Here is a 25,434-nt window from a genome sequence, read left to right as displayed (position 1 = left end):
GCAGTAGACCCCATTCCTCTGGAACTGTAAGCCAAAATAAATTCTTTCTCCAGTAAGTTGTTTTGTGTTTTATCACAGAGAAAAACTTATAAATGGTTAATATTGATTGTCAATGTGAGGGTATCCATAATCATCCAGAAAACAAGCCCCTGGGCATGGCTGTGAGTAGTTATCTATATTAGGTTAGCCATATAGCAGAGGGATTATCTTGATTAGGTTAAGTGAGGTATGAAGATCTGTCCTAAAATGAGCAGCACCATTCCCAGGGCTTAGGTCCTGGACTGCATAAAAGGACCAGCACCAGCACTCAACTCCCTCTCCTTCCTGACTGCAGATGCAATGTGACCAGCTGCTTTACTCCTATCAGCTTGACTTCCTCACCACAACAGACTGTACCCTGGAACTATGAATCAAAATAAACCTTTCCTTTCTTAGGTTGCTTTTGTCAGGGAATTTTATCACAGCAACAAGACAAATATCTAATATACCCCTCAATCTGGAAGAAATAAGAAATCTAAATTGAATGCCAGATTCACTGTTAGTCTTCTTGGGATTAACACAACAAGCCTAACAACAAACAAGGAAATTCAGAAGTAAGAGAAAATATCAAAGATGATGCTAACTAGAAATAACTACATAAAGAGACAAGAATTCAACATGGGAGACCTGTTACCACCCAGAAACAAGGAGTCCCTCCATTCCCAGAGACAGAGCCCCAGGGCTGGAAGAGAGTCCAGGCAAGGGAGGTGGTCCTGGCTCCAGCCTGTCTCACCGATGGAAGCTGTCCACCATCTTCAGGTGGACCCGTAGGTCCTTTTTGGTGAGGTGATCCAGCATGCGTGCATCTACCAGGCACTCCATGAAGTAGCTGCGGTACTGGGGGAGCCCCAGGCTGGGCAGCCATTCGTTCCCAATCCATTCGTGATTCATGTCTCCATAGGCCAGGGTCTGGGGACAGAATAAGGAGGAGGCCATCAGTGGGAGGAGGGGGGTAGGCAGTGCCATCCAGTACAGCTGGTATGTCTGTTTTGGAGAAATACCAATCCACCCTCTACCCATGTGGAAAGGACAGCTGTTCAATAACATTTCAGCTTCTTTGCCCTAAGAGGCTAGTAGTGACGGAAGTAGGAGATTTCAAATAGAAATAGTTCAAGATCTCAAAATGACCCAGGCATCAATGGAGGCATCAATTGTCTATACCAATGACCAGGAGCAAGTGTCTGGGCAGCAGAGGATACAAAGTTCTTGCCGCCAACTCTGGAAGGCAATGTGTAGTGGTATGTAGCCAATTTGCCTCCCTCATTCTCAGCTACCCTCAAGCCTACTTAGCTCAGAGGAGAGACCATGTTACAGTGGATTTGGAAAGGATAACAGCCCTGCTCTGGAGAGTGGCTGGCCTCACAGTCCAGCGGATGACTAAAATGTTAGCTGAACACAGAAAAAAAAGTAAGGGACAGTAGCCTGTGCCTGAATATTCAGTGGTTCCCTAAAGTCTGTCCATCTGCTTTAAGAATTCTTCAGGTCCTCCATTGACGTCCCCATGCATACTCTCACTTCGCTTGAGAAGCCTGCACTGACTTGTTGCCTCCTGATGTGGGTAGCAGAGGCTCCTGGCCACCCCTCATTAGGAAGCTTCAGCTTTGACAGCAACCGTCAACCACCTTTCCCTTACCCTGCTTGATGTTTTCAAATTGAAAAGCTCCATTTTGTTCTCTTTTAAAAGGAAATTTTACATGCTGATATATGTAAAATTGTGTATAACATATTTTCATTACCAAGCATGAAAATGAAGTTGTCTTCTGTGGTCAGCATCCAAGTTCAGAATCAGCAAGGCCTCTGCCCTGTCCTCTCCATCCCATTTTCCACTGTCTTTCCCACAGGAAATGGCTACACTGAGTTTTCTGCCTACCATTCTACTCTAAGAAAGGTTTTACAAATTACTAGTGTATACTTTTTCTAGATAAGATTATTAGCTTTGCTTGTTTTTGAATTTCAACAAATTCTATGAAACCACTTAACATAACATTTCTCAAGATTCCTCCACTTCCTCTACTAGTTTTTATCATGTGAATGTCCTGTCATTGATGTGTCCAGTGAGCACAAACGCTGCTGTTTCATGCCTCATTCCCCACCATGCTAGCCACGTCCCATACAGTTCCCATGTTTGTTTGTTGATATTTTCCTTTTATTCCTACTGAAACTGTTTACTGATACTGAAGTAACTTTACTTGATTACTGGTCCATAAGTGGTTTGCTTGTTTACTTTTATATTCAGAAACTCAGCAGGTCAGTACCTCACAGATGCTCAGCAAACATTTGTTCGCTGAGTGAATGAGTGAAAGACCTTCGCTCATTCACTAGGGTTTCCCTTGGAGGGACAAGGAGAGGAAGAGGACTCTGTGAGCAAAGAGTAAAACTGTAAAGAGTTGGGCGTGCTGGGGGCCCAGTTCTGCAGTATTCTTCTACTGCCATCCTGAGACACCAGAAAAGGAGTTCGGGGAAAAGAGAAAGGAACTTTGTCCACAGCTCCAAGTGTGACAAGGGACAGGCACACACTATACTGAGCCATTTGTGCTACTGAAAGAGCTCACGGGAAGGATGCTGCCCTGGCCTTCTGAAAGTAGCTCTGGTGAGGGAGGAGTCTTACCTGAGCCCAGCTGCCTTCCTCACTGTCCTAGCAGGAACGAGCGCCGCGTGTCGGGGAGATAGGAAAGTCAAGAAACCTGGAACCTCCACCCCATGCCCCACCAAAAATGGGGGAAAATACCCCAGCAGCTTTGGGGGATAGTTAAGAAAGAAGAGGAAGATGTTGCATGTTTGTAATGGGAAGAAAAATGTATGTGGCAAAAATATGCTTCCACAGCTCCCAAGCTTGACTAGGAGAGATGCCAGGCATTCCCATCTTCCCATTCCTCCACCAAGGACCAAGCCAAGAGCAGGGAGTTCGTGGCTTAGTCCCATGGTAGGGCAAAGCTCTCTGCAGTCCAAGGCTATAAGTGGCTTGTGACCCTTGGAACAGAGCCCCCAACATATACACCAACAATTCTCAATCTCACCCCTCAACCCTCCACCTTGAAAACAGAACCAGACAACGTCAGGGATGCTAGGTCTCTACCAGTCCCTTTGACTTCCCACACCCTTTCCTCCATCCTCACGGGCCAGACTCACTGTTTTGGTAGATGTTGCCAGAGTTTCCATCTCTTCATGGGTGACCCAGACATTCCCTGAAGACTGCAGACAGAGAAGACACTCACTGGTCCTGGGTGGAGGTCCCCAAGATCCCCAGAAGGGAGCCCCAAGGATAAGGACGAAGCTCCCTCCCAACTCCTCCCATAAGCCCAGCCCACAGCTCTGCACCATCTAGCTCTGAGCAAACTGATAGCAGAGATACATCTCTAGCCTTGCAACCACACTGCTTAGCACAGTGCTGGCACACAGAGTGCTCAGCAAATGTTTCCTGGATGAATATGAAGGTGTTGACCTGAAACGGGGGTCAACCCAGTCACAAAGATGATTAATGGTGACCTTGGAGGTAGATGGAGGAATCTGCATTCTTGTGTAGAGGCCAGGACAGAATGAATAAGCACCCTACCACTTTTACTTTACCTACCCTGACAATAACACAGACTCCTAGAAGTCTTATCCTAGAAACTATTCAGCGATCTACAATTGTTGTCCTGGTCAAGATGAGGAAATGGAGCCCACAATATGTGGGAGGCAAGAAATCAGACCTGAGGGGATCTTCCCAGAATCAGCATCATGCTCTCCTGAAGACCAGGGAGGGCCTTTTATGGAGATGGGAAGTTAAGGCAGAGCTCAATGCTCCCATCTCCCCGAAGACCAATGGCAGGCTGTGCAAACACTGTCAGAGCCTGGGTAAATTTCTGGGTGAAGGAGGCCACTCACTGTCCTAGAGGTGGGTGGAGCTGAGGGGCTGGTCAGTGACACCATCTCCTGAATGGCCAGGCGGAGCTTGAGCCGGTGCAGGGCATTACTGATGCCGATTTCCCGCTGGATCTCTGTGTCCGACAGGGCAGACATGATGGCACCACTCTTGACATTGGCCCGGCAGGCTGCCACATACCAAGCTGGCATCCCCACCCAGAGCTGCAGACATGAGGCACAGGGTATAACTCAGGCTCCGCCCCTAAGGCTTAGGCCCCACCACAAAGAACTTAGGCAGACCTTGATTGCAATAAAGACCATGCCTCATCCACTGTCCTACTATGTAGCCTCTCAGAAGACACAAACCCAAAAGACAGAGAGGACGACCATCAAATCCCTCCCTTTCCCATCTTACAGATTAAAATTCTGAGGCCTGGGAAGGCAAAGGGGTTTTTTCAACATCACTTTGGTAATTCGCTCCCAGAGCAGCACGCGAGAAGAGTCAACCTGCCTGCAAAATTCCTGACTCCTCAGTGCTTTGTCTCCTTATTCTTGGTAAGGCATACATGCACTTAGCTGGAGAGAAACATGCTAAGAAATCTGTAGGGACATCATCACCCCCTGCTGCTTGAGAATCCTCATGCCACCAAGCTGAGGTACAAAGCAAACCCCAAGAACAGACACAAGTAACACAGGAAGTTCAGAGAGGACTATCCCAACATGGGTCAGGATGAAGAAGCTGACATACCCACCCCACATGGTCTTCCTTCCAGATCCCAGAGCAGTTCCCTTGCCCAGGCTCACCTCCAGCCAGGAGACCACAGTCGGGCCATCCCATTGGGCAAAGGGCATTCCTTTTCTGCGGGCATCTTCAAGCAGCTGATGTCTTAGAGGAGGAGGAACAATAGTTTCATTAGTCCTTCCATCTCTCAAGCAAGCTGATTCCTTGGGACCACTCAGGGATGGACCCAAGACCTAACATTTCTACTCTCCCAGCTCCCCACCCTTGAACTCTTCTGCTCTGAGCCTGAGGCAATATGACACATCCTTCCCTGCCTTGTGAGGGCAAGATGCTCTCATGACCTCACACACACTGACTTAGACATCTCATGTGCACTGCCAGAGACTTATGGGTCCCAGGTTATTCTCTCATAGCCCTCTTGCCTCCTGTTCCCTAGGATCAGTGCAAGATCCTGCTCCCAACTCAGGACGATCCAAATGAGCCCAGGTGGACCAAGGCAACCCAGCTCATGACAGGCCTTGCTTGGCTCTGTCTGCTTCAGTTCAGTCCATGACAACCTAGGCGAGGGAAAGTGACTGGAGGCCTGTGCCCACCCTAGTAGCAGCTGGCCTGAGGCTCTTACTTCTTCTTCAGTCGCCGGTCCTTTTCTGCCTGGGTCCCCAGCTTGGCAGGTACCATGGGTTCCTGCAGACTGAGCTCGGAGTCTGTTACCAGAACTGGAAAGGAAGAGATGTGCATATTAGCAGGCTCTCCGCTTTTCCTCCCTTGGCCTGGGTCAGAAAAACCGAGCAGGAACGGCAAGACAACCCAATCAAGTCTGATGAGGCCCCATTTTATCCAGGGCTTTCTCCCAAGGTCTCTGCATCCCAGGCACTCCCTGGAAGCCTCAGCCCTGGGAGTGTTTTCCAGCCAAATGGACCACAGTTGTCCCACCCTAGAATCCTACATAGAGCCCACCACTCTTCCAAGCCAAGGAGCAAAGCGAACACTGAGATCAGGTATGAATGGACTACAAAGTTCAGAAAGAATTATCCTGCTTGGGTCTGGATGGGGACTCTGAACAGAAATCTATCTCCTGGCTATCAATTCCTCTGACTGCACTCATTGCCTCTGTCTCTGTCTCTCTCTCTGGCCATGCTCACTGCACACCATTCTCTCTCTCTGGCTGCACTCACTGTATACTATTCTTCCTCTGGCTGTGCTAATTGCTCATTGGCCTCTTCCTCCAGGTGCATTTACTTGCACAGACTACAGAGGGGAACATGCTTCACTCTCTTGATAGTCTCCTGGATTCATGCTGGAAGCCCAAAGAATTCCTGGCAAGGGCAGTGTCTTTAAAGTCACTGTAGTCCTGGCTGCTCTGGTACCCATGGGCACCAGGTGTGGGTGATACAGAAACTAGTCTGAGACACTGTGGGGTTTAGGTACCAGTGCAGTGTGGGGAACAAGAAGTCCCATGGCTTTCCACAAATGCCTCTACAGACCTTCATGTAGCTGGCTCCACACTCCCCTCCTGCCTGCCCTACCTCATTCCCAGGCTGAGACTCCGACATCTTGAGTAGAGGTACCCACCTTCGCATTGTCCTCCTCCTTACTCAGATAGCTGTGTTCTAATTCACACCTTCACAGACATGTGAAGTCAGAGAAGGCCTAATTATGCATTTCGGGTCAAAGGTTCCTTTCTTCTAGCTCATCAAGTTCCTTCCCTTCATGATTAATCAACAATCCCACTGCCTCACTGCCTGGGGGAATTCTCACCCTCTTCTTTCTTAGGCTCCCAAGCTGGTCTGACCTAGCCATCTTTTCACCTCTTCTCTACTAGAGCAGACAGTAGAACACATAACCTTCCCCACACATCTTTCCCTTTCTCAAGCTGTACCCTCTCCCCACATATTTACGCCTCTTCTTGTCTTGCCTAAGTCCTAGATGCTGGCAAGCTTTGGCTCAGGAGCTGTCCAGCAGAGGAAGCCCTTCCTGCCGCCCCAGTCACTCCACAGCTAGTTCTGGGTCCTGAAGCACTTGCGTCCATCTTCACTACTGGACCATTTTGGAATCCTCTCCTAATTTCCCCTTTATTAGCTGCCAAGCTCTTTGAGGAGCTTGCTGTTCCAACCCCTTGTTCTAAGCTAAACTGGAGCTACTCAACAAATGTGTGAACAAATGACTGGGGAGACAATGGAAGAAAAGGGAGGAAGAGAAGAAGAAAGAAAGGAAAGAAACAGAGCAAGGAAAGGAAAAGCAAATGTTTACTGTGTCCTTCCCCCACACCAAGCATGACCTGAGCTTCATACAGCCACAGCAATGACAACCCGACTACTCCTGCCCAAGCACTTTCTCCGCCTGAAAGACTATAAAGTCATAGAATCTGCACATGGTGGCCCACACCTGTAATCCCAGCACTCAGGAGGCAGGTGCATAAAAATTATGAGTTTAAAGCCATCCTAGGCTTCATGGCAAGTACCAGGCCAAACATGGTACATAGCAAGACCTTGTTTCTTAAAAAAAAAAAAAAAAAAAAAAAAAAAAGCAGGCAAACAGAACCACCATGAAGCTGTATTTAGAGCTGAGCTTGTAGCTCAGGCCTGTAATCCCAGCTTCTCAGAGGCTGAGGCAGGAGGATCACAAGTTCAAGGCTAGCATGGACTACAGACTGAATTTCAAAGCCAGCCTAGGCGACTTAGTGAAACTGGTCTTAAAATAAAAATAAAAAGAGAGCTAGAGATATAGCCCAATGGTAGAGCATTTGCCTCACATGTAATAGGCCCTGGGTTCAATACCTTGTAATGAAAAAGAAAAAAGAAAAAGAAAAAGACAAGACAAAGCAGCAGCAGCCATAAGTAGATGTTTTCATACTGAATTCAGGGAAACAGAAGTAAGGTCTAGTGGAGAACAGGTTCCTCTAAAGAACTAGGAAAGTTATGCCAGGTGTGGTGACTTTAATCCCAGAACTCCAGAGGCTGTGGCAGGCAGATCTTTGTGAGATTGAGGCCAGCCTGGTCCACATAATGACCTCCAGGCAGCCTGAGACTAGGGAGACCCTGTCAAAATAAAACCAACAAAACTAGGAACATTGTCCTGTAGGTCCCGTAAGTGCATCAAAACCTCCAGAGCAAAAGCAGCTGCAGCAAGCTGACTTCAACTCCATACAAACCCCTGATATGGCATGCCAGGGCAGTGACAGAACTGACAAGGCAGTGGCCACCAGCTGCTTGCCTGGCACCTCTAAGTGCAGAGGCCCACCACCTCACGAAGCAGCCTAGCCCATCTTGGCACAGTACTAAGAAAACCATCATCTCTCCAGACTTGAAAGCTGCTGGCCTGTGGTTCCCACCCACTAGCCCCTGGGAGACAGGCAAAGGCGGCCCAATCTGAGCAGACCCTCCTGCTTCTGATTCCCCAACGCCCACCCAGCCCTCTGCTATGAAGGGGGCAGAGACCATGGCCTGTGACATCTCGACTCAGCTGGATCAGCCTGCCTTTCTCCTTCTTCCCAAACAGGCGGCCAATGGATGACTTGATGCCCTTGCGCTTGGCGCCCTTGTGCAGGGAGTCCTGGCTGCTGTTGCTGCTGCTGGGGTTGCTGTCCTGACCCTCCAAGGCACTACAGGATGACAGCCAGGAGGGGGTGGAATAAGAAGAAACATACTTCAATTACAGCAGGAGAGTTGGAAGTTAGAGCTCAGGAAGAATTTAAGTATCAGTGTTGGGGTGGGGCAAAGGAGTGTGGCCCAAGCAGGTGGCCAAGGGAGATGTGAGAACATCCATCCCTGACTGTGTTTCAAAGAGAAATGAAGCAGTCAAGCACCTGGGACAGGTGAGATGCAGCCCCTCAGAGGCAGAGGGAGGGATGAGATGACTGCGGGACAGAGACCAGAAGTGAGGCCTGCCCCACTCACCTCTTGCCTTCTTCTTGACTCAGGGCTGGATGGCCGAGCTTCTCTAGCCGCAGCGTCCTGGGTGAGGAAGGAGGAGAAGTCTCACATTTTATGGTGGCTTTATCCTCTCGGTTCTCTTCCCGAGACACTGGCGACTGAACAGACAGTGGGCTTGTCAGGGGGTTGAGGGAGAGAGCTAGGGCCTGCCTACCCAGCCCAGACAAGGCAGAGGAGCAGAGAACTGGAGAACGCTGCAGCAAGGCCCTGTGGTCTCTCAAGGTAAACCCAGCCCAGGGCCTAGGGCAGAAGCCCAGAGGGAAGGGCCCGGAGCCGGCAACCCGCTAGTACCTGGGTGTCAGGCAGCACTCACCAGCAGCTTCCTCCTATGCTTTCTTAAGTCACTAGGCTGAAAGAAAGAGAGAGAAAGACAAGCCAGCTTAGGATGGGAACAGAGGATTCGGGGCCCCGCACAGGCCTAGAAAGAGTACCAGTGCAGAACAGAGCTGCCTAGAAAGGTAAGTCAGGGCCAGTTTGGAAGAGAGAAAGCCAGCGGGCAGTGCACAAAGGCTCTAAGCCTTCTATGCTTATCCAAGGGAGAGGGCAGAGAAGATATTACAAACAAACCCTTTCCTACCTAGCATGTTCTCACAGAAAGAAGATGCTAGAGCAACAGAGTGGGAACAAGCCTCCCATCTAAACTCCCCAGCACAGGGCTCAGGAACCATAGGACAGCTCAACCACTGCACAGACTCACCAGGGTCATGACCCCCATTCGGTCCAGATCCTGGGCAGCACTTCGGGAAGTGAGCTTGGGTGTGGAACGGCCACTGAGTGGAGGAGATGCACTGGCCAGGGACAGGGCAGTCAGAGAGGTAGGGATAGAGCCACGCTTTCGCAGCTGCGTCAGGTTAAGGGCCTCCATGCTGCCACTGGTCACACGGGTCTCAATCTCCTCAGCTCGGAGCTCAGTGGACTCCTTTTCCTCCTGGATCATCCTGCAGGACAGAAAACCAGACCTGGCCATTGACCCAGAAGACCCAACAGGAGGTGGTGCTAGGTGCTGCCTGCACTCACTATCCTAGGGCCACAAGTGGGCAATACCTAAGGGCACCTGCTGTTGATGGCAACATTGGGGTTCCCAAGGTTTGGTGTTTAGAAGCATTTTTCTCTCTCCTTGGCTGGACTACCTCCCAGTTAAACAAAAGCAGTTTCTGGAAAGGAAGCAATTTGATCAGTTAACTAGGAACCATCCTCAGATGGGAATCCCTGACCTAGCCCTAGTGAGAGGAGTGACCTTGAGCAGGTGCTTTGCTCTCTGTGCCTCACTTTCCCAGCAGATGCCATTTCTGGAGTGATTTTTGTCAGGAGTGCTCAGACAGGACTTTTCCATGAAAAGTGAAAAATATGTAGAGATGGTGCATTGTGACATGGGGGCACTCAGTGAGGAGTATGTGTATTTATATTGACACATGGAAAGATGTCAACTGTCCTTCAAGGAAGAAGGATGTATCCTTATTCTGAGAGTACATCTTTCCCACACTGGGGTTGTTCAAATATCCTTCTTTTGGAAAAATGGTTGTAATAGTAAATCATAGCTATCTTTAATATTTTACTTTATGAAATAAAAAGTTGGCAATCCTATACTAGTGTATGTCTTTTTAAAAACATTTTATTTGTAATTTTTTGTTTTTTTAGTATTTTTGAGATGGGGTCTCTCTGTAGCCCCAACTGGCCTGGAATTCACTATGTAGATCAGTCTGGACTTGAACTCACAGAGAGACCTGCCTCTGCCTCCCGAGTGCTGGGATTAAAGGCATGAGCCACCACGCCTGGCCTGATAATTTTCATTTTGTATGTATAAGTGTATTGCCTGCATACATGTATAAGTGCACCCATGGAGGTCAGAAGAGCACGTCAGATCCCCTGAAACTAGAGTTTTGGATGGTTATTAGCCACCATGTGAGTGCTAGGAACTGAGTCCAGGTCTTCTGCAAGAGCAGCCAGTGCTATTAACTGCTGAGCCATCTCTCTAGTCCCACGTGTCTGCCTTCATACTGATTTCTTCAAATTTGAACGTCTGACCTCAAAAGCCTGTCAAGGTCTACACCCTGGCTCAGATTTTCCATTGCTGCCTGCCATTAACATCAATAAACTCACTAAAAAAGGAAGAATAAAGTGAGGGTTTTAACAAAGCTCCCTGCCCCAGGTTGATACCTCCTTAGGGACAAGAGGCATAGCACTGTGGAACGAGTTTCCACCTGAGTTTGGATCCTGTATCTGCCACTTGAAGGTGTGGCTTTCAGCAAGTCACATAACCCCTCCCAACTGACAGTAGCATTCGCAAAGGTCTCACCCTGAGCTAGCCTCAGTAGTAGGAGCCACACTCTTCACAGTCAAGTTGAATACCAGGGACACAGCTCCATCCTCCCAAGCCCAACTCCCTCCTAGCTCAAGGAGAAGAGATGACACTAGAGTCATCCACAACCCTGCCCCTTCAGGGTCAGTACTAGGCCAGAGCCTCACCTGATACCCACAGGCTCTGGACTATGGCTCTAAGCTATAAGAGAAGAGCCATACTTTTCCAGCATTCCTCAATGAAGGGCCCCATCCTTACAGGTATCTGGCAGCTCCCTGCCCAGACCCACCTGATCTCCTGGTTGATGGCATCTAGTTGCTCCTGCAGCATCATGGCCAGGGTCTGGGCATCAGAGTGGCCACCAGGAGACACCACATCAACAGCACCAACCAAGCCCCCAGACTCATCCTCATCCACATCTGAGATTTCAGGGTCACTGTCAAAGACAGGGGTGGCAGTAGGGGCCAGCACCCCTGGCAGTGGTGATGGCTTCCAGTCCTTAGCAAAGGAAGGAAAAGAAGAAGCAATAATACCCCTGGATAGTGAGGAAGTAGGACCCTCCCCAATTGCACTCAACAGCATCAGCATCTCTGGAGCCTACTGAAAATGTTGATCTCAGGCCCCATTGCCAGACCTCCAAAGTCTGCATTCAAGAAGATCCCCAGGCTTACACATCAAAGTCCTCAGGCTTTAATATTCGTAGGAGTATTAGGCTTTAGACTTATTATTTCTTAAGTTACAGTCCTAACTACTCCATGGTGCTAGCAAGTACACTAACCAAGAACAGAACCCAGAATAACTGCCTTGGATTGAGTCTCAGCTCCACTAAATACTGTCTGCATGAACACAGGAAAATCGCTTAACCTCTGTGCCTCCATTTCTTCACAATAATCAAACCTACCTCATAGGTAGCTGTGAGGCTTAAACGAGGAAATGCAGCCCTCAGTTTAGGGTCTGATGCAAAGCAGGCACTATGTGAAGGTTATTGGTTTCTATTCATAAAATCTCAGGAAAGGGGATTAGATCCAAGAACAGGTTTAACTATTTTGTGTCTCCCAGAGTTTCAGAATAATATACGGTATCTGCTGGTCAACCTCAAGAGCAGCAGTTTTTCAGAAATCATTCTACAAACCTCTTCAGCAGAAAGCTTCAGAAAAGGAGTGAACGTAGGACTAAGCTGGGGAGCCAGGAGCACAAAGAGAGGAAAAGAAGGGGGCAGGGACAGAGGCGCTCTAACACAGGATCTCTGACCCAAGGCTCCAATTCCCCACTGGGGACTATGTTCGAGCCCTTGCCTCCTTTGCTCTGAGCTCCTGGGCAGCTGACATAGTCTTGTGAACAGTAGAATGAAGCAAGAGGTCAGCAGAGGTAGAAAAGGAGGCTCTTCACACCAGTTAGACTTGGTTTTCCTCTTTCCTTTCCTTTCTTCTTTCCTTTCTTCTTCCTTTTTCTTTCTTTCTTTTTTCTTTCTTTCTTTCTCCCTTTCTTTTTAGACAGGGTCTTGCCCTGTCACCCTAGCTGGCCTCAAATTGACAATCCTCCTGCCTCAGTTTTCCAAGCATACTACTACACCTGCACACCTGGCTTAGAACAGATTCTCAATGGCAAAGATGAATCTTCCCCCATCAGACTAGACGTTCTCTCTTTCTCCATCCATATTAGGGCCCTAGAACATCAAGAAGCCTCAGGACAGAACATGACTAACAATTAGGGACAGTTGGTCCTCTTCCGCCCTTTTTCTTTCCTTACCCCCACCCCAATCTTCCTAGGGCAACAGCATGAAGTCACAGCTGCTTCTCAGGTGCCATCCCCAGGGCCAGTTAATCTGTCATCCCTCCCTCCTCTCCCCTATAAACCACACTTTTGTTCCAGGAAGCTTGCCAATTTCATCTTGCCCCTGCAGCCCTCTCCGGGCCACCAGAAACACATAGCACACACCCAGACACATGTACACATGCTGCAGTGGGGCCCAAGGGACCCCTGGCTGTCTTCCACCCCTACCTCTTGCCCACCAGGAGGCTGAGGCAAGGAGGGGGGTCACAGCTGTTGCAGCTGACAATGGCCCCAAGTGGAGGGCTGCAGCTGTCGTTGACATGGGAGAGGGCTGGGCAAGGCTTTGCACCACACGCCAGCCGTCTGTGTAACTAGAGCCAGGCACACGGTCGAACTGACCCCAAACTCCCCTGGGAGACGCACACACACATCCTCTCACCCCTCACCTTAGCAGACTCTTCCCTCAGTGCCGAGTAGCGGCGATGCAGACCTGGGGACACGTGCGTGGTGGTACTCAGAGAAAACCGCACATCAGCTGTGCTGCCCACATGTGACCTTGAGTGGTAGCAGGAGGGAAAAAGACAGGCCCTGAGGACTGACAGCCCTAGCTCACACTCCATGGGTCCAAAGATTGGGGGCTAGCCAGCTGGGAGAGGAGGAGTCTTAATGGGACACAGCTGTCTCAAACATCAAGGGATGCCAAGGAAGCACGAGGCTACACTTACGCTCGGGTGTGCCAGGGTCAGAACAACCCAGGGGAGAAAGTTGTAGGGAGAAGTGATCTATTTAGCATAAGCAGGATCTTTTCCTGAGAAGAAGCAGTTTATGATGCTTTCAAAAAGTTGAGGCATGTCAGCGAGGCATTTCAAGTGGGGGTCTTGGGTTTTGTGACAGGAGCCAGGCAGGGGAGGATGAGGGTAGTTGAAGGGGGGAACCTGAAGAGATGACCTCTGAGGGTCTTTTAACTCTGAGGGTCTTTGTTTCTTGGTCTTCTCTGCAGAAATTCTTCTCAGTCCCAATAATCTGGACTAGCTAAAATTCAACTCAGGTGTGTCACTCCCATCCCCAGGAAGCTTGGAAGCCCTGGGGCTGCATCACAGACACAGATTAAAACACCTACTCTGACTACCCCAGGCCTGATTTTAGGGTGCCAGGAACAATCACTGGGGTATCTAGAAGTCTTTCTATAACACTTCTGCCTTGTGCCTCCTCAGCTTGGAAGCCTTGAGGAAGCTGAATATAGAGGAGCACGTAAGCCTACAAACCATGCCATGCACCTGAAAGAAGGGAGCTCCTGCCAGTCTCCCTCCTCCCCTGACACTCAGTCCCAATTCTGTGCTGGTCTAATGACTCCACAGTCCAAGCCAAGAATTCCTAGCCAGTAAGGAAAGCAAGCAGTGGCGAACAGCTTGGTATGTTCTGGGCCAATTCTCATTAATTGAGAACTGGTTCCTTCTGGTCAGCCAACAGGAGGGGAATAGTAGGAATAACCCCAACTACTTTCTCTTCATCCTCCTCCTCCTCCCTATACATGGACAGAATTCCTGGTGAACTTGAAGATAACACTTGCATGTCTATCGCCTCAAACCTCCACAGGCTTCTGGCCTCCAGGGGAGCATCTCTTTCCCTCACTCAAGCACTGCCCTTCCACACATATATATGTATATTTTCCTTAACCAGCTTCATAATAGTTGGTCCCCATTTCCCTGATATAGCAAGATCACTGAAGGGAACCACATTGCATTCTGATCTAAAGGACTTTAATTTGGAGAGACAGCAAGGAGCCAAGACCCTTCAGCAGCAGCAGCAGCCTCAGTAGGACAGAGAGCACATAACTCAGCAAACCCCTCAAGGGTGTGCCCTTTGCCAAGAACCCAAAAAGCATGGCCATGCCCCACAACAGTGAAGGAGCACCACTGATCCCTTGCCATTGATCCTCACCCTATCTCTTTCGGCTGAGAACTGGGTTCAATCATAACTGCTTCACAAAAGATGGCTGAAAGCTCCACTCACCATGACTTACAATGCTTTCAGTAAAGGGATGCCGCAGCCAACAGGAGTAACACAGCATCTCAACTTCCAACAGGAAGGAGGGTTTGCTGCCTCATTCACTCTCCCTGCTGTCTTTCTGTCCACTGCCTCCTACTTGAACTTGGGTGGTCCTCGGCTCTCAAACAGCAATCCTAAAGATGGTATCTCAAAAGAACTATAGTGAGTGGCGCATTCTACCAGAGAGCCCTGTGAGACGGACAGCATGTAACTTAGCAAACCCCTCAAGGGTGTGCCCTCTGCCAAGACTCCAGGAAGCATGGCCATGCCCCACGACAGTGAAGGAGCACCATTGATCCCTTGATTCTCAGCACCCCTCATGTGCTCCCTTTCTAAGTGCCCAGGTGAGCTGGAGGACTGGCCACGTTCTCTGAGCCTCAGTGTCCCACCATGAATAGGAGGAAGGCCCTTAAGTCTTGGGTGGTGTGTTAGTGGGGCAGTTTCCTTTCTCAGAGTCCATCCCAGCACACACCACCTCCCATGCTTTAGTACCTGGAGTGGATGCCATCCACAAATGGCCCCCCTCGACCCTTCAGTTGGTCCACCTCTTGGCGTAGCTTCTCAATCTCTTCAGACAGGCGGCCCTGTGCCAGGCAGACCCAGGGTGGGGTGGGGCCAGGGAAAGGCAGAGATGGGAGAGTAGAAGTCAGAGAGGGACAAAGAGGCAGCACAGCTGGGGAGAAGGAGAAGAATGCACTGCAAAGTTCAAAGCCAAGGGCCCCAAGCTAGGGCCACAGATGACACCAAAGAGAAGAGGTGTGACTGGAAAGTGAGCAGAAGATTGGGAGAGGGGCCAGGCCAGAACCAGACCCTGCCTAGAGAAGCACTCTGCTAAAACAGGCTGGTTGACCCCTCACCATGACACTAAAACATGGCAGATGAAGCCAGGCAGCAGAGAGGACCAGGTCCCGTGCCCTACACTGCTGAGACAGGGGTAGTGACTGCTGCTTCCAGCATGGCAGGACTTCACTGGGCCCAGAGTCTGAGCCCACACTATGCACATGGCCTGGTTCTCTTTCCTCTGTATGGATACAGTATAGGTATAGTATATATCTACTGCACTGCACAACACTAAAGAGTGATGGCACAACTATGTGCAGGGACTACCAGAAGCTAACACAGAACAGCTGCATGAAAACCAGGCATGTGCCTGGGGCACTCCCACGTGGGCAGGGCTAGCTAGCAGCTGGGTACCTTATGGTGGTGCTGCTCCACTATCTGACACTGGGAGCTCTCCAACTCCTGGATCAGCATGTTCTGAGGGAGAGGAGCTGTGAGGGAGGGGCCCTGTTTGGCCAATGACCCTGCTGTGTCTCCCAGGTACCTTCTTCTAGCCCACCTCTACAGACCAGCATGCCCCTCCCTAGCCAGGAATGCTCCTTCCTTCCCCAGCTGTGGCCCAGGTGGCCTTCACTGCAGTGCCTTTATACCATCCCCCATCACCGCACACACCAACTTGTCACATCCCAATCTCACACCACCAGTCACCTGGGCTCCACCCTCACTCGGCCCCTTCTGGCAGCCACAGCCCCATGCCCACCCTGCCCAGTCAATCCCCTGTACCTTCTCCTCCAGAGCAGCCATACGCTCCTTGAGGTGGAGCTGGAGACGCTCATTGGACTCACTAAGCAGCCGGTCCACAGTGTCTGATAGCCTCTTGTTGTGATCTTCATTCATCTTCTCACGCTGGCGTACCTGCACAGTCCATCCATCTTGCACCAGGCCACCTCAAGGCCTTGTCACCGCCCTCCTCCAGAACCACCTATTTCCACCGAAGTTCTATGCCTATCACTTGTCCCTTCTCTGCCCCCTAGGACCCCTTTCCAGCGTTCCCAACCAGCTCCTCCCCACCTAGGGTCTCCTTCTGCCACTATGCAATCTCTCTCCCTGGCCTGGCCCTTCCTTTGTGCCCCTCTACAGACTACCCTGCAAACCTGCCCCAGGGACAGAGAAGAGGCCAAGAGCCCAGCCTGGTGCCCTCACCCTCGCCAGCTCCTGGTTCTTCTCCTCCAGCTGCCCTTCCAGCTGCCGCAGGTGCTCCTCAATGTTGCCATGCCGTTCCTCAGCCTAGGTGTGGGGACAGTCAGCCACCCAGGAGATCTACATTCCTTCTGCTCAGGCCCCATATGCCACATACCCTGGTGTCAGGGTGGTCTTGGGAATCAGGGTCTCAGGTGCCATGGAAACCCAGCCCTGTCCTATCTTCTTGGAACAGAACTGCCATCACCACTGCCCCTTCTCCACCTCCTTCTTGCTCAGGACTAAACTTAAAACATTCTGGAGCTGACAACTCAATAGACTGTCTATCCTTCCCAGACACCCAGAAGAAGCTTCTCTTGTGAAAGATGAACTACAACACATCTCCTCTGTGCCTCAGGTCAATGAAGGTATACTTGAGAGTACAGACTCATGTCAATTGCCTGGGTTCAAATCCTAGCTCCCTCTCTTATCAACCATGTGACCATGGGAAGTCACTTAACCTCTATATGCCTTAGTGTCCTTGACTGTAAAACGTGTATAATAACAGGACTAATGCCTACTAGACTCTCACAAAGACTAAACAAAATAATGTCAAACATTTAGAATTATAATAGGTACTCCACAATCACCATAGATATAACCATTGTCACTAAACCAGCCCAGGTAGAAGGGCCTCCCTTCCTGTTCATGTGTCTTCAGAGATGGAGACCCTATTGTATCTGCTGACATCTTGAATCCAGGAAACCCTTCCTTAAAATCCTCCTGCTATGACTCACTTGAACACATTAGTTACTTAAGACCATCCTTTCTTGTCAGTTTTTGCTCAGCAGCCCACACACATCTTCTGCTGTAACTTAAACCTAGCCCTTCCTTCTTAGGACTGAAAAGACCTGAGGGACCACCACAGCCAACTCAACCATCCTAGAGATAAGAAACCAAGGCCCAATTAGGGAGAGGTGACTCTTCCCAGGTCACAGAGCCAGTCAGTGTCAGAAGCAGGTGTGGCCCTGGGTCTTCTGAGGCACAGCTAGGTTGTGGGTTCAGTCTTCAGAGCACCAAGCTGCTATACTGGCTGGTCTCTATATCTCAGGACTGGGATCAGGTGCTTATGTAACACTGGTTTCCTTCTATCCCTGGGCTTGGGGTTAGCTATAGTGATCCCACCTTAGGCCCCCCAAAGTTTCTACCCAGCTGAAAAAACAGATCTCCTAAATTCTTTTGATTAAGCCACTACATGTCTGATTCCATGTATTTCCTTCATTCTTCCAGGGTCCACTGGCTTCCACCTTGCACCTCTCACAGGGATTATTGCTCTATAAAGTGACCTCTCTCCCTCAGGTAAAATTCTACCTCCCTTTTATTCATTCTAAAGCTGCAGCCTTCAAGCAACTAGGGATGGTCTCTATGCTTAGAATGCTTCAAACTGGTAAAGAAAAATGTGCTCAGCCTAAAATCCCACCTGTAAACCCTTCAGGGATACACAGACTTTGATGGTATTTCCCCTTGGGTTTCATCTTTCCAGAGATGAAAATCCTGATCTTTTCACTACAGCCTCAAACAAAAAGGAATATCAGCCACAGTGGTGTGGATAATAATAACATACTCTGCATCTGTGTAGTTGCTTTTCCTTAAGGGACTTTGTCCACCTTCCTACAGGACTGTCACATTCCTGATGAGGTGATGAGGACACCAAGAGACACAAGGTAATGCATTTACTGGCATCACACAGGGAAGTAATGCCCTGGCCCTGGCTTGATATGCCTCCCACTCTCTTCACACCCTGCCTGGTTCCCAGAAAAGCCTAGGACACAGGAGATAGAGGTAGAGCCCAAGCCACTGGTCCACTTGCCTTGGTGAGAGCTGCAATTCTCTGAGCCAGCTCAGCTTCCACCTCTGGCAAAGTCTCCGCCTTGCGCATTGTCTGCTGCAACTTCTGCTCTGCCACTTCTAGTAGTTCCTGCAGGTGTCGGGCCTTCTCCTCACACTAGCAGTATGGAGAGGGAAGTAATTCAGGAGCAAGCCCTGGGTCCCCATGGCCACCTCAGCCACAGCAGGGAACAGAAGGATCAAGGTACAATCTGGGTTCTTTATTGTCCAAGATGCCTGACTTCCTCTTTTCCCAGAGGACCCGCAGGACCCCCAAAGGCTCCTAGGCCACCACGTGATCATCAGGACTCCTAGTGCCAGGGAATGTCACCCTGGGCCATCTGGAGGAGTTACCTGGCGGTGCAGGGACTCCTTATTGGCCAACTCATTCTCCAATTTATCATTGAGGTCATGGATGGATGTGGCCTCACGCTGAGCAGCCAGGTAGCGCTTCTCCAGTGTGGTGATTCGCTCCTCCATGTCCTCCTTCTGGGCCAGAGCCTGAGTAGAGCAGAGAGGACAGAAAGGAAAGGTCATCAACCTTTCCCTGCCCACCTCAAATCTGCACCTCCTCACCAACACCTGATTGCTAGAACACAGAAAGGGCCCTGATCAGCACTCTCCTTATCAGTTCCTGGCCTGGACCCAACCCTCGCACCTCCCTTGACGCACTGGATCCTGCCAAGTGTTGAATCTTAACCTTCCCAGCTGTTGCCCAGACCTCTGTCCATACACCTGTGCCTAGCAAGATGAGGTTGCTGAGACCAGGCCTGGGCCCTTACCCACCTCTCGGAGGTCCCGCTGATGCTTGCTGCTCAGCTCCTCAGACTTGATGAGGTCCCGGCGGGCTGTACCCAGGTCCTCCTCAAGTTCAGCCACAGTTGCAGTCAGGGTAACCAGTCGCTCCCGGGCCTGGCTCAGCTCAAAGTTTTGCTTTTCCAGGAGCCCCTGCAGCTCCTCCACCCGGCCCATGTCATCCTCCAAGGACAGTGAGCCATCAGTTAGTCAAGGAGGCAGAAAATCCCACACCCCCACACCCCTGAACCTGCTCCATCCCAGGGAGGCTGGGAGGAAGGAACACATGCTCTCGGGTCACAGATCTACCCACAATAGAGCTCACCTCCAGGTACACCTTCCTTCCTCTGGGCCCAGGAGTTTACTCCTGATAATGGCCAAATATCCTTGTTCTTCTGTGTACCTCTTGCTAGTTCAGTCTCTTGTAACCCAGGAAGGGACAGATTAGGGGAACAAAGGCTCAGAAAGGGAAGGAATCTTGCCTGATGCTGACATCCAAGGCAGATGGCCCCTAACAATTCAAGTGGGTAAGCATATACCATGTGCCCAGCTCAAAACTGAAAATCTATAGATTGCTTTGCAAATGAAGTTAGAGGAAGGGGAAAGAAGTGGGAATATTACTACATTACTGAAAGCCCCAAATTTAATTCAAGCAATTATTCTACAGAGCTTCCTATTCCCACCTTGAGGAACACAGGCCCCTGCTAAACAGTTCCCCATTACCCACCTTCCACAGGCGCTTTGGTCCCAGCTCCACAGTCCCCTCCTCTTCTGCCACTCCATCCCGAACTCCTGCCCCTTGCTGCAGGGCAGATACCTGTAAAATACAGGCCCCAGAACAATGAATCAAAGAAGACTTCCTATACATTCCAGACCTCTTAGAAAGAGATGCCTGGTTTAGTTTTAGCTACCAGCCTCTAGCCACAGCAGGCAAAAAGTCGAAGAGGAACACAGTGGGGCAAAGAGAGAAGCGAGCTGGATTTCTACGAGCTTCAATGTGCAGACCCACCAGGGCAGCTTACCTGCTGGTGGGCTCCTGCCAGCTGCTCCTCCAAGACAGTAACACGTTCTAGTGCTGCCCGGAGCCGTTCACGTACCTGCCCAAGATAAGGAGAGATGGAGAAAGAAAAAGTCCCCATAGAGCTTGGGCTTGAGCAACCTAGGTTTGGTCTACCACTATTAGGCATGAAGGGAAGTGAAGGGCCTGCCAAGAGGCAAATGACAAGGAGAGAATCCAGAAGTATCTGACTACGTCAATGACAGAAGAAGCCAGTTCTGAAGCTAGAAGACAGGTTCCCCTAAACACTGGGCGCAGAGATCCAAGGAAAGAACACAAGAGACTCAGGAAAGCCTTGGATGGACTGGGGAAAGAGTGTGGCAGGTTGGTACCTTCTCATCCAGGGCCTTGTGGTGCTCAAATAGTGACTTAAGGGCCTTCAGCACCTCCACCTCACTGGAGACACCTGAAGGTGACTGGGCCTGGCGCTTTACCACCGTCATTCTCAATGACCGTTCATGGCGGGATACAAGGCATTCCAGATGTTCCAGAAGCAGCTGGCAGAGAGCAGGAGAGGGCAGGAAGGAGGGCTGTGAACATGTGCTCCAAGGGCTATAAGCAGTACCCACACAATCACCAGGTATAGACAGATTACTGTTAAAATGTTCAAATTCTCCCATGTTTGTAAAGCTATTCTCCAATTAAACACCCACTTTAAGTTGGCTGTCCTGGTCTCTTCCCTAGAAACTCTACCCTTTTGTGATCAAGCAACTACTAGTAAAGAGACTTTACTGGAAATCATGAGGTCTGCCCATGACCAAGAACAGGAGGCAGGATGAGGTCAGGATGGTGAGGCTATGCCTAGCCCAGGTCTTGCCTGCTTTTTTGGTCAGGGTACACACACGCACACACGCATGGGCATCCCTACTTACCCTTGTATTATTCCGTTCTGCTTTCAGCTCTGATATTTCCTCCTCTCGCTCCAGAAGCTGCTCCCGACACATACTCAGCTCCCGAGTTAAGGTGGCAAATTCCTGGAAGCCCCCAAAGTCCTTCAGTGTTACTCCTCAAGCTGTACCCCACACATCCAAGTATATGGTAGGCTTCTCTTACTCACCCCTTACTTCTACCTGCCCACCTCCCGCAATCCCACCTATCCTCATTGCAGGACAGTAAGCCTTCAGGAACCCAGACCTAGGGCATGTTAGGATCCCAGGGAAAAGGACTATACACAGGACTGAGAAAAATCACAGAGTCTGCCCTGTAGCCTCATCCCCTCCAGTCACCACTGTGACCAGATCATGCTCTCCCTCCCACTCAGCTTTTCTAATTCCCTGGCAATTTAGTATCCATCTCCTTTGCAATGATGCCTCTGCTAGCCTGGTAGAGTGAGGCCCACACAGCATCTGATAGTGCTAGAAAGGGAATAGAAGGGTACAATAAAGCCCACATGGACATGAATCCCAAGAAGCTCTCTTCTACCCTTCCCTAGGGCCTTTCAACTGCAGATGGCCAGTGAAACAAATGGGTTGAAGAATAGGAAGGCATTCAGCTTTGTGGTGTCCTGGGAGGCCCGCTCAGTCAAGCCAGGGTGGCAGTCCAGCTTCTGATGGCATGCATTAACTGTCCCTTCCCAGGGACACAGTCTCACCCTGTCACACGCCCATACTTTTCAGAGACCTTTCCAACCTACCCTCTTACATCAGGATAAGCAGATAGGGAAGAGTGCCTGGCCTTGAAGTTCCAGGCATATCATATCCCACCTTCTAGTACATCACATCATCCCAGATGAGTACTTGAACCTTGTGGCCTCTGAGACTAAGCATACTGCAGAGGGTGTAGCCCATCCCTACTCTACAATCCCCTTAAACACCAAGAATGTATGGCCACAGGAAAAATCCCCAAAGCAGCTCCCCCTTGTTACTGCTGAACAGGCAAAAGGGGCTAGAAGGACTGTGGGAAGTGACAAGGTACCAGAGAAGCCGAAGTATGAGAAACTGAAGACCTCTTACCCTATTCCTTGATGACTACCTTTCTATCAATGCCACAGCCAAAGGGAGAGAAAGTTAAATATTTCATTCTCTGGAAGTTGAGGCCTGAGCTTGATACTGCTTTACCTCTCAGTTTACACATATGCACCCACACAGTCATGCTTACACACACACACACACACACACACACACACACACACACACACACACACACACATTTGTACCCAGAGTCAAGACTTCAAGTCATGCCCCTACCTTATGATACCAGCCCCCAAGGGCTATAATGTTTACCTTTCCCCTGGCCTCAGGCTGAGTAGCCACTGGTTTCCTTATCCCAGAATGCTGTGTCCTCCCTTCCTGGTCTAACTGATAGCCTGCTGCCAGGACAAACCCCAAAGCACAACACAGTCCACAACTCCTCCTGGTTTTCAAACTTCTTAATCATGATTCTTTTTCATGTACTCTGAAACCCAGGCTACCTGAGTCACTTGCTGTTTCCAAACACCAGCAAGTCATCCTAGAACCATACCTTCACTGGGCTTCCCGCAGAGCCTAACCTCTGTCACCCTCTACTGAGGTCACATTTCTCTTCCAAAGACCATCTCAAAAGGATCCAGCCTTCTCAGGGGTTTTCCAGATTCCTCATAGGAGGGTCCCTTCATGAAAACCATCAAAATAATGGTTAAGAACACGAACTTGGGAGCCCACCATTGAGTCACAAAGATTTTGAGTACCAGGTCTTTGCTGCTAGGAGTAAGAAAAGTACGACTCCTCTCCTCATGAAGCTTCTAATGTGGGAGGTTAAGAAGTGGAATCAAACCTCAGCTCTCCTGCATTCAGCTTGTGCCCTTGCACATCACCCAGCCTCTCTGACCCTGAACTCTGCCCTATAGGACAGAGGTAACAGTCCCCTCAGTAGAACTGCTGTGAAGATTAAATGAGCCCCATGGACAGAGCATGTAAGTCCATCAGATGCAGCCATTTTTATCACTTACACTGTGCTTCACTACCTTTTTGAGCCTCCTTACTGTCCTCTCCATTCTCTCCTTGTATCTGCGTTGTTCTGTGTCTCTTTTCTATCACTAAGCTCCTTGAGAACAGGAACCAGTTCATTCAACCCAATGCATGTCCATGGCTTGTGTACTGGCAAGGTGGGAAGGGCACACATGCCCACCTTTCCTCTCTACCAGGGCTCCAGATTCTTAGTGATAAAGCCTCATAAGTCCCGGCCCTATCATATCTGGGCTCTGAGTTGAAACTCACCTATACAGGCCAAGCCTTGTTGAAAAAAGGACATTTGAAGAAAGGACCTGGAGCTAAGGTTCAAGCTATCTGACTTCCAGGGCTGCTTCTCTAACCCTAACAGACACCCCCCCACCCCCACCACCGCTTGCTCAGGGTGGTTATGCAATGCATCCAAACCCACCTCATTCCTGAGATGAGGTGGAAAAGGCAGGAAGAAGGCATAAAGACTCTGCTGAGTTCTGTGCTCACAGACAAACCGCAACCCTCCCTGGACCTGGTTACCTGGCAGAATTCATACCCTCTATGATAAGCTGTAGGACAACTCAGGTCCCTGCTCCTGTCTCTAGCCTCTAAGTAAGGTGGGTTTTTTTATTGTTGTTGTTTTGTTTTGGGGTTTTTTTGTTTTGTTTTGTTTTTTTTCCTGGACTACCTACACAATAGATGCTAAATAGGAAGCAACCCAAAGATCCAGAGTCAATGTGGTAAAGTAGAAATAAGTGGAGAGTAAGACACTTCACCTCAGAGACATATGGCCATCCAGGGTTCAACTCTTCCCTCTGCTTCTTACTTAACCTGCAGAGCCGGATATAATTCATTATCTCCCTCAGCTTCAATTTCATCATTTGTAGAGAAGGATGATGGTGATGATAGCATCAACTTCAGTATTGTGAGAATTTGCTGATATAATTTCTGCAGAATGCCTAGCCCACAGAAAATGCACTATAAATGGTGACTGTCACAGCTAGTGGCAGTGTTGTTGAGGAGGAAGATGGAGTACCAAGACACCTGGCGTCCAGGTTCAGCTCAGCCTGGAGCTTTCTGTGTGAGGTCTCTTGTTTTCATCTGTGTAGTAGGGGAACTGGGCTACGTGGTCTCTAAGGTTTCTCCCTCCTCTTACTTCTGTGATTCTCCCTCCTGCCTCCTCTAGGAATCGGTTTCTCTGATGAGGAAATCAGAAAGGAGCTTTCTTTCCAGTCTAGGGTGCCACCTACTGGTAGCCTGGGCTCACTACAGTTGGCAGCTATGACTGGATTTCTTCTGCACTCTTGTCTCCCGGTGGAGCCAATCAAGGCAGAGGCGCTTGGGAGGGAAGGGGTTTAGAGCAAATACTCTGCGAAGTCCAACATCTGATACGCAAGTAGATGCAGAAGGCTGAAGGCCCAACAGTATTCGGGTCAAAGGAGCTGAGACAGGTGAATTTTTAGCCTTACCTGGGGGAGGGCGGAGTTCAGGTGGCGCTGGAGCTGGTCCCTCTCATGTAGGGCATCCTGGAGTCGGCTCTGTGTGGCTACCAAAGTTTCCTGACTCTCCCGAAGGGACTCCAGCAACTTCTCTCGCTCATCCAGCATATTCACCATCAGTTGCTCAAAGTTGGCGTCAGCATCAGCGCCATGTGGGGGGCCCAGGGGGTCCCCCTCATTGATCGTGGGCATCACTTCACACATGGTGGGGGCGGGCAGGGCCTTCTCTGTGTCAAGGGATGGGGAGGAGCTCACAGGGTTGGCACCTGCATAAGGACCCAGTACATGGGTCTCAGAACAGGCAGTGCCAGGCAAGTGGACAGGTGGTCAGGGGCTTCTCCCATGGCATCACTTGCTCTTGCTCTGAAAGGAGACTGGGGTCTTCAGTGTCCCTGTGGAATGCAGCCAGAAGGCCTGGCTTAACTTCTCAGGGCTGGGGCTGGGTGCCCTGTGTCCCCAAACAAGAGGGTAGCATTGGAGTACGGCCATGACAGGCAGGGCAAGCAGGACTGGAAGGCAGCCCTTGTCTTAGAATGAGCACCAGAGCTTGGCAGAGTCCCAGCTGTGTCTAGCAACACCCATGATTTCAGGAGGGCGGTGTGGTCTGTGGGACAAGAGAGTGCTGTGAGGACCAGCTGA

General features: G+C 50.0%; 1 protein-coding gene across 2 annotated transcripts in view; it reads right to left on the bottom strand.

Annotated features, from left to right (window-relative positions):
- Nucleotides 1-25,434, bottom strand: part of Ppfia4 (PTPRF interacting protein alpha 4) — a 51,961-nt gene that overhangs the window by 14,664 nt on the left and 11,863 nt on the right. For both annotated transcript variants that reach the window (XR_607176.2, XM_008830343.2), the window contains exons 2-24: nt 24,766-25,399; nt 21,251-21,352; nt 20,711-20,875; nt 20,344-20,418; nt 20,049-20,138; nt 19,313-19,504; nt 18,881-19,027; nt 18,510-18,644; nt 16,664-16,747; nt 16,244-16,375; nt 15,173-15,264; nt 13,078-13,186; nt 11,148-11,356; nt 9,257-9,497; nt 8,873-8,908; nt 8,524-8,657; nt 8,065-8,228; nt 5,250-5,343; nt 4,690-4,771; nt 3,907-4,107; nt 3,169-3,231; nt 2,648-2,674; nt 773-948 (exon numbers count right to left, since the gene is read on the bottom strand). Coding sequence is in view for 1 of the 2 variants with exons in the window: in XM_008830343.2 (XP_008828565.1) it covers nt 773-948; nt 2,648-2,674; nt 3,169-3,231; nt 3,907-4,107; nt 4,690-4,771; nt 5,250-5,343; nt 8,065-8,228; nt 8,524-8,657; nt 8,873-8,908; nt 9,257-9,497; nt 11,148-11,356; nt 13,078-13,186; nt 15,173-15,264; nt 16,244-16,375; nt 16,664-16,747; nt 18,510-18,644; nt 18,881-19,027; nt 19,313-19,504; nt 20,049-20,138; nt 20,344-20,418; nt 20,711-20,875; nt 21,251-21,352; nt 24,766-24,999 (2,984 nt within the window). In the remaining variant the exon portion in view is untranslated. The remainder of the gene's footprint in view (nt 1-772; nt 949-2,647; nt 2,675-3,168; nt 3,232-3,906; nt 4,108-4,689; nt 4,772-5,249; nt 5,344-8,064; nt 8,229-8,523; nt 8,658-8,872; nt 8,909-9,256; nt 9,498-11,147; nt 11,357-13,077; nt 13,187-15,172; nt 15,265-16,243; nt 16,376-16,663; nt 16,748-18,509; nt 18,645-18,880; nt 19,028-19,312; nt 19,505-20,048; nt 20,139-20,343; nt 20,419-20,710; nt 20,876-21,250; nt 21,353-24,765; nt 25,400-25,434) is intronic.

The sequence above is a fragment of the Nannospalax galili genome, unplaced genomic scaffold (genome assembly GCF_000622305.1).
Source record: "Nannospalax galili isolate Female #2095 unplaced genomic scaffold, S.galili_v1.0 scaffold113, whole genome shotgun sequence".
Classification (NCBI taxonomy): Eukaryota; Metazoa; Chordata; class Mammalia; order Rodentia; family Spalacidae; genus Nannospalax; species Nannospalax galili.
Note: the sequence above shows the minus strand (reverse complement) of the source record. Positions and strands in the feature narration are given on the sequence as shown.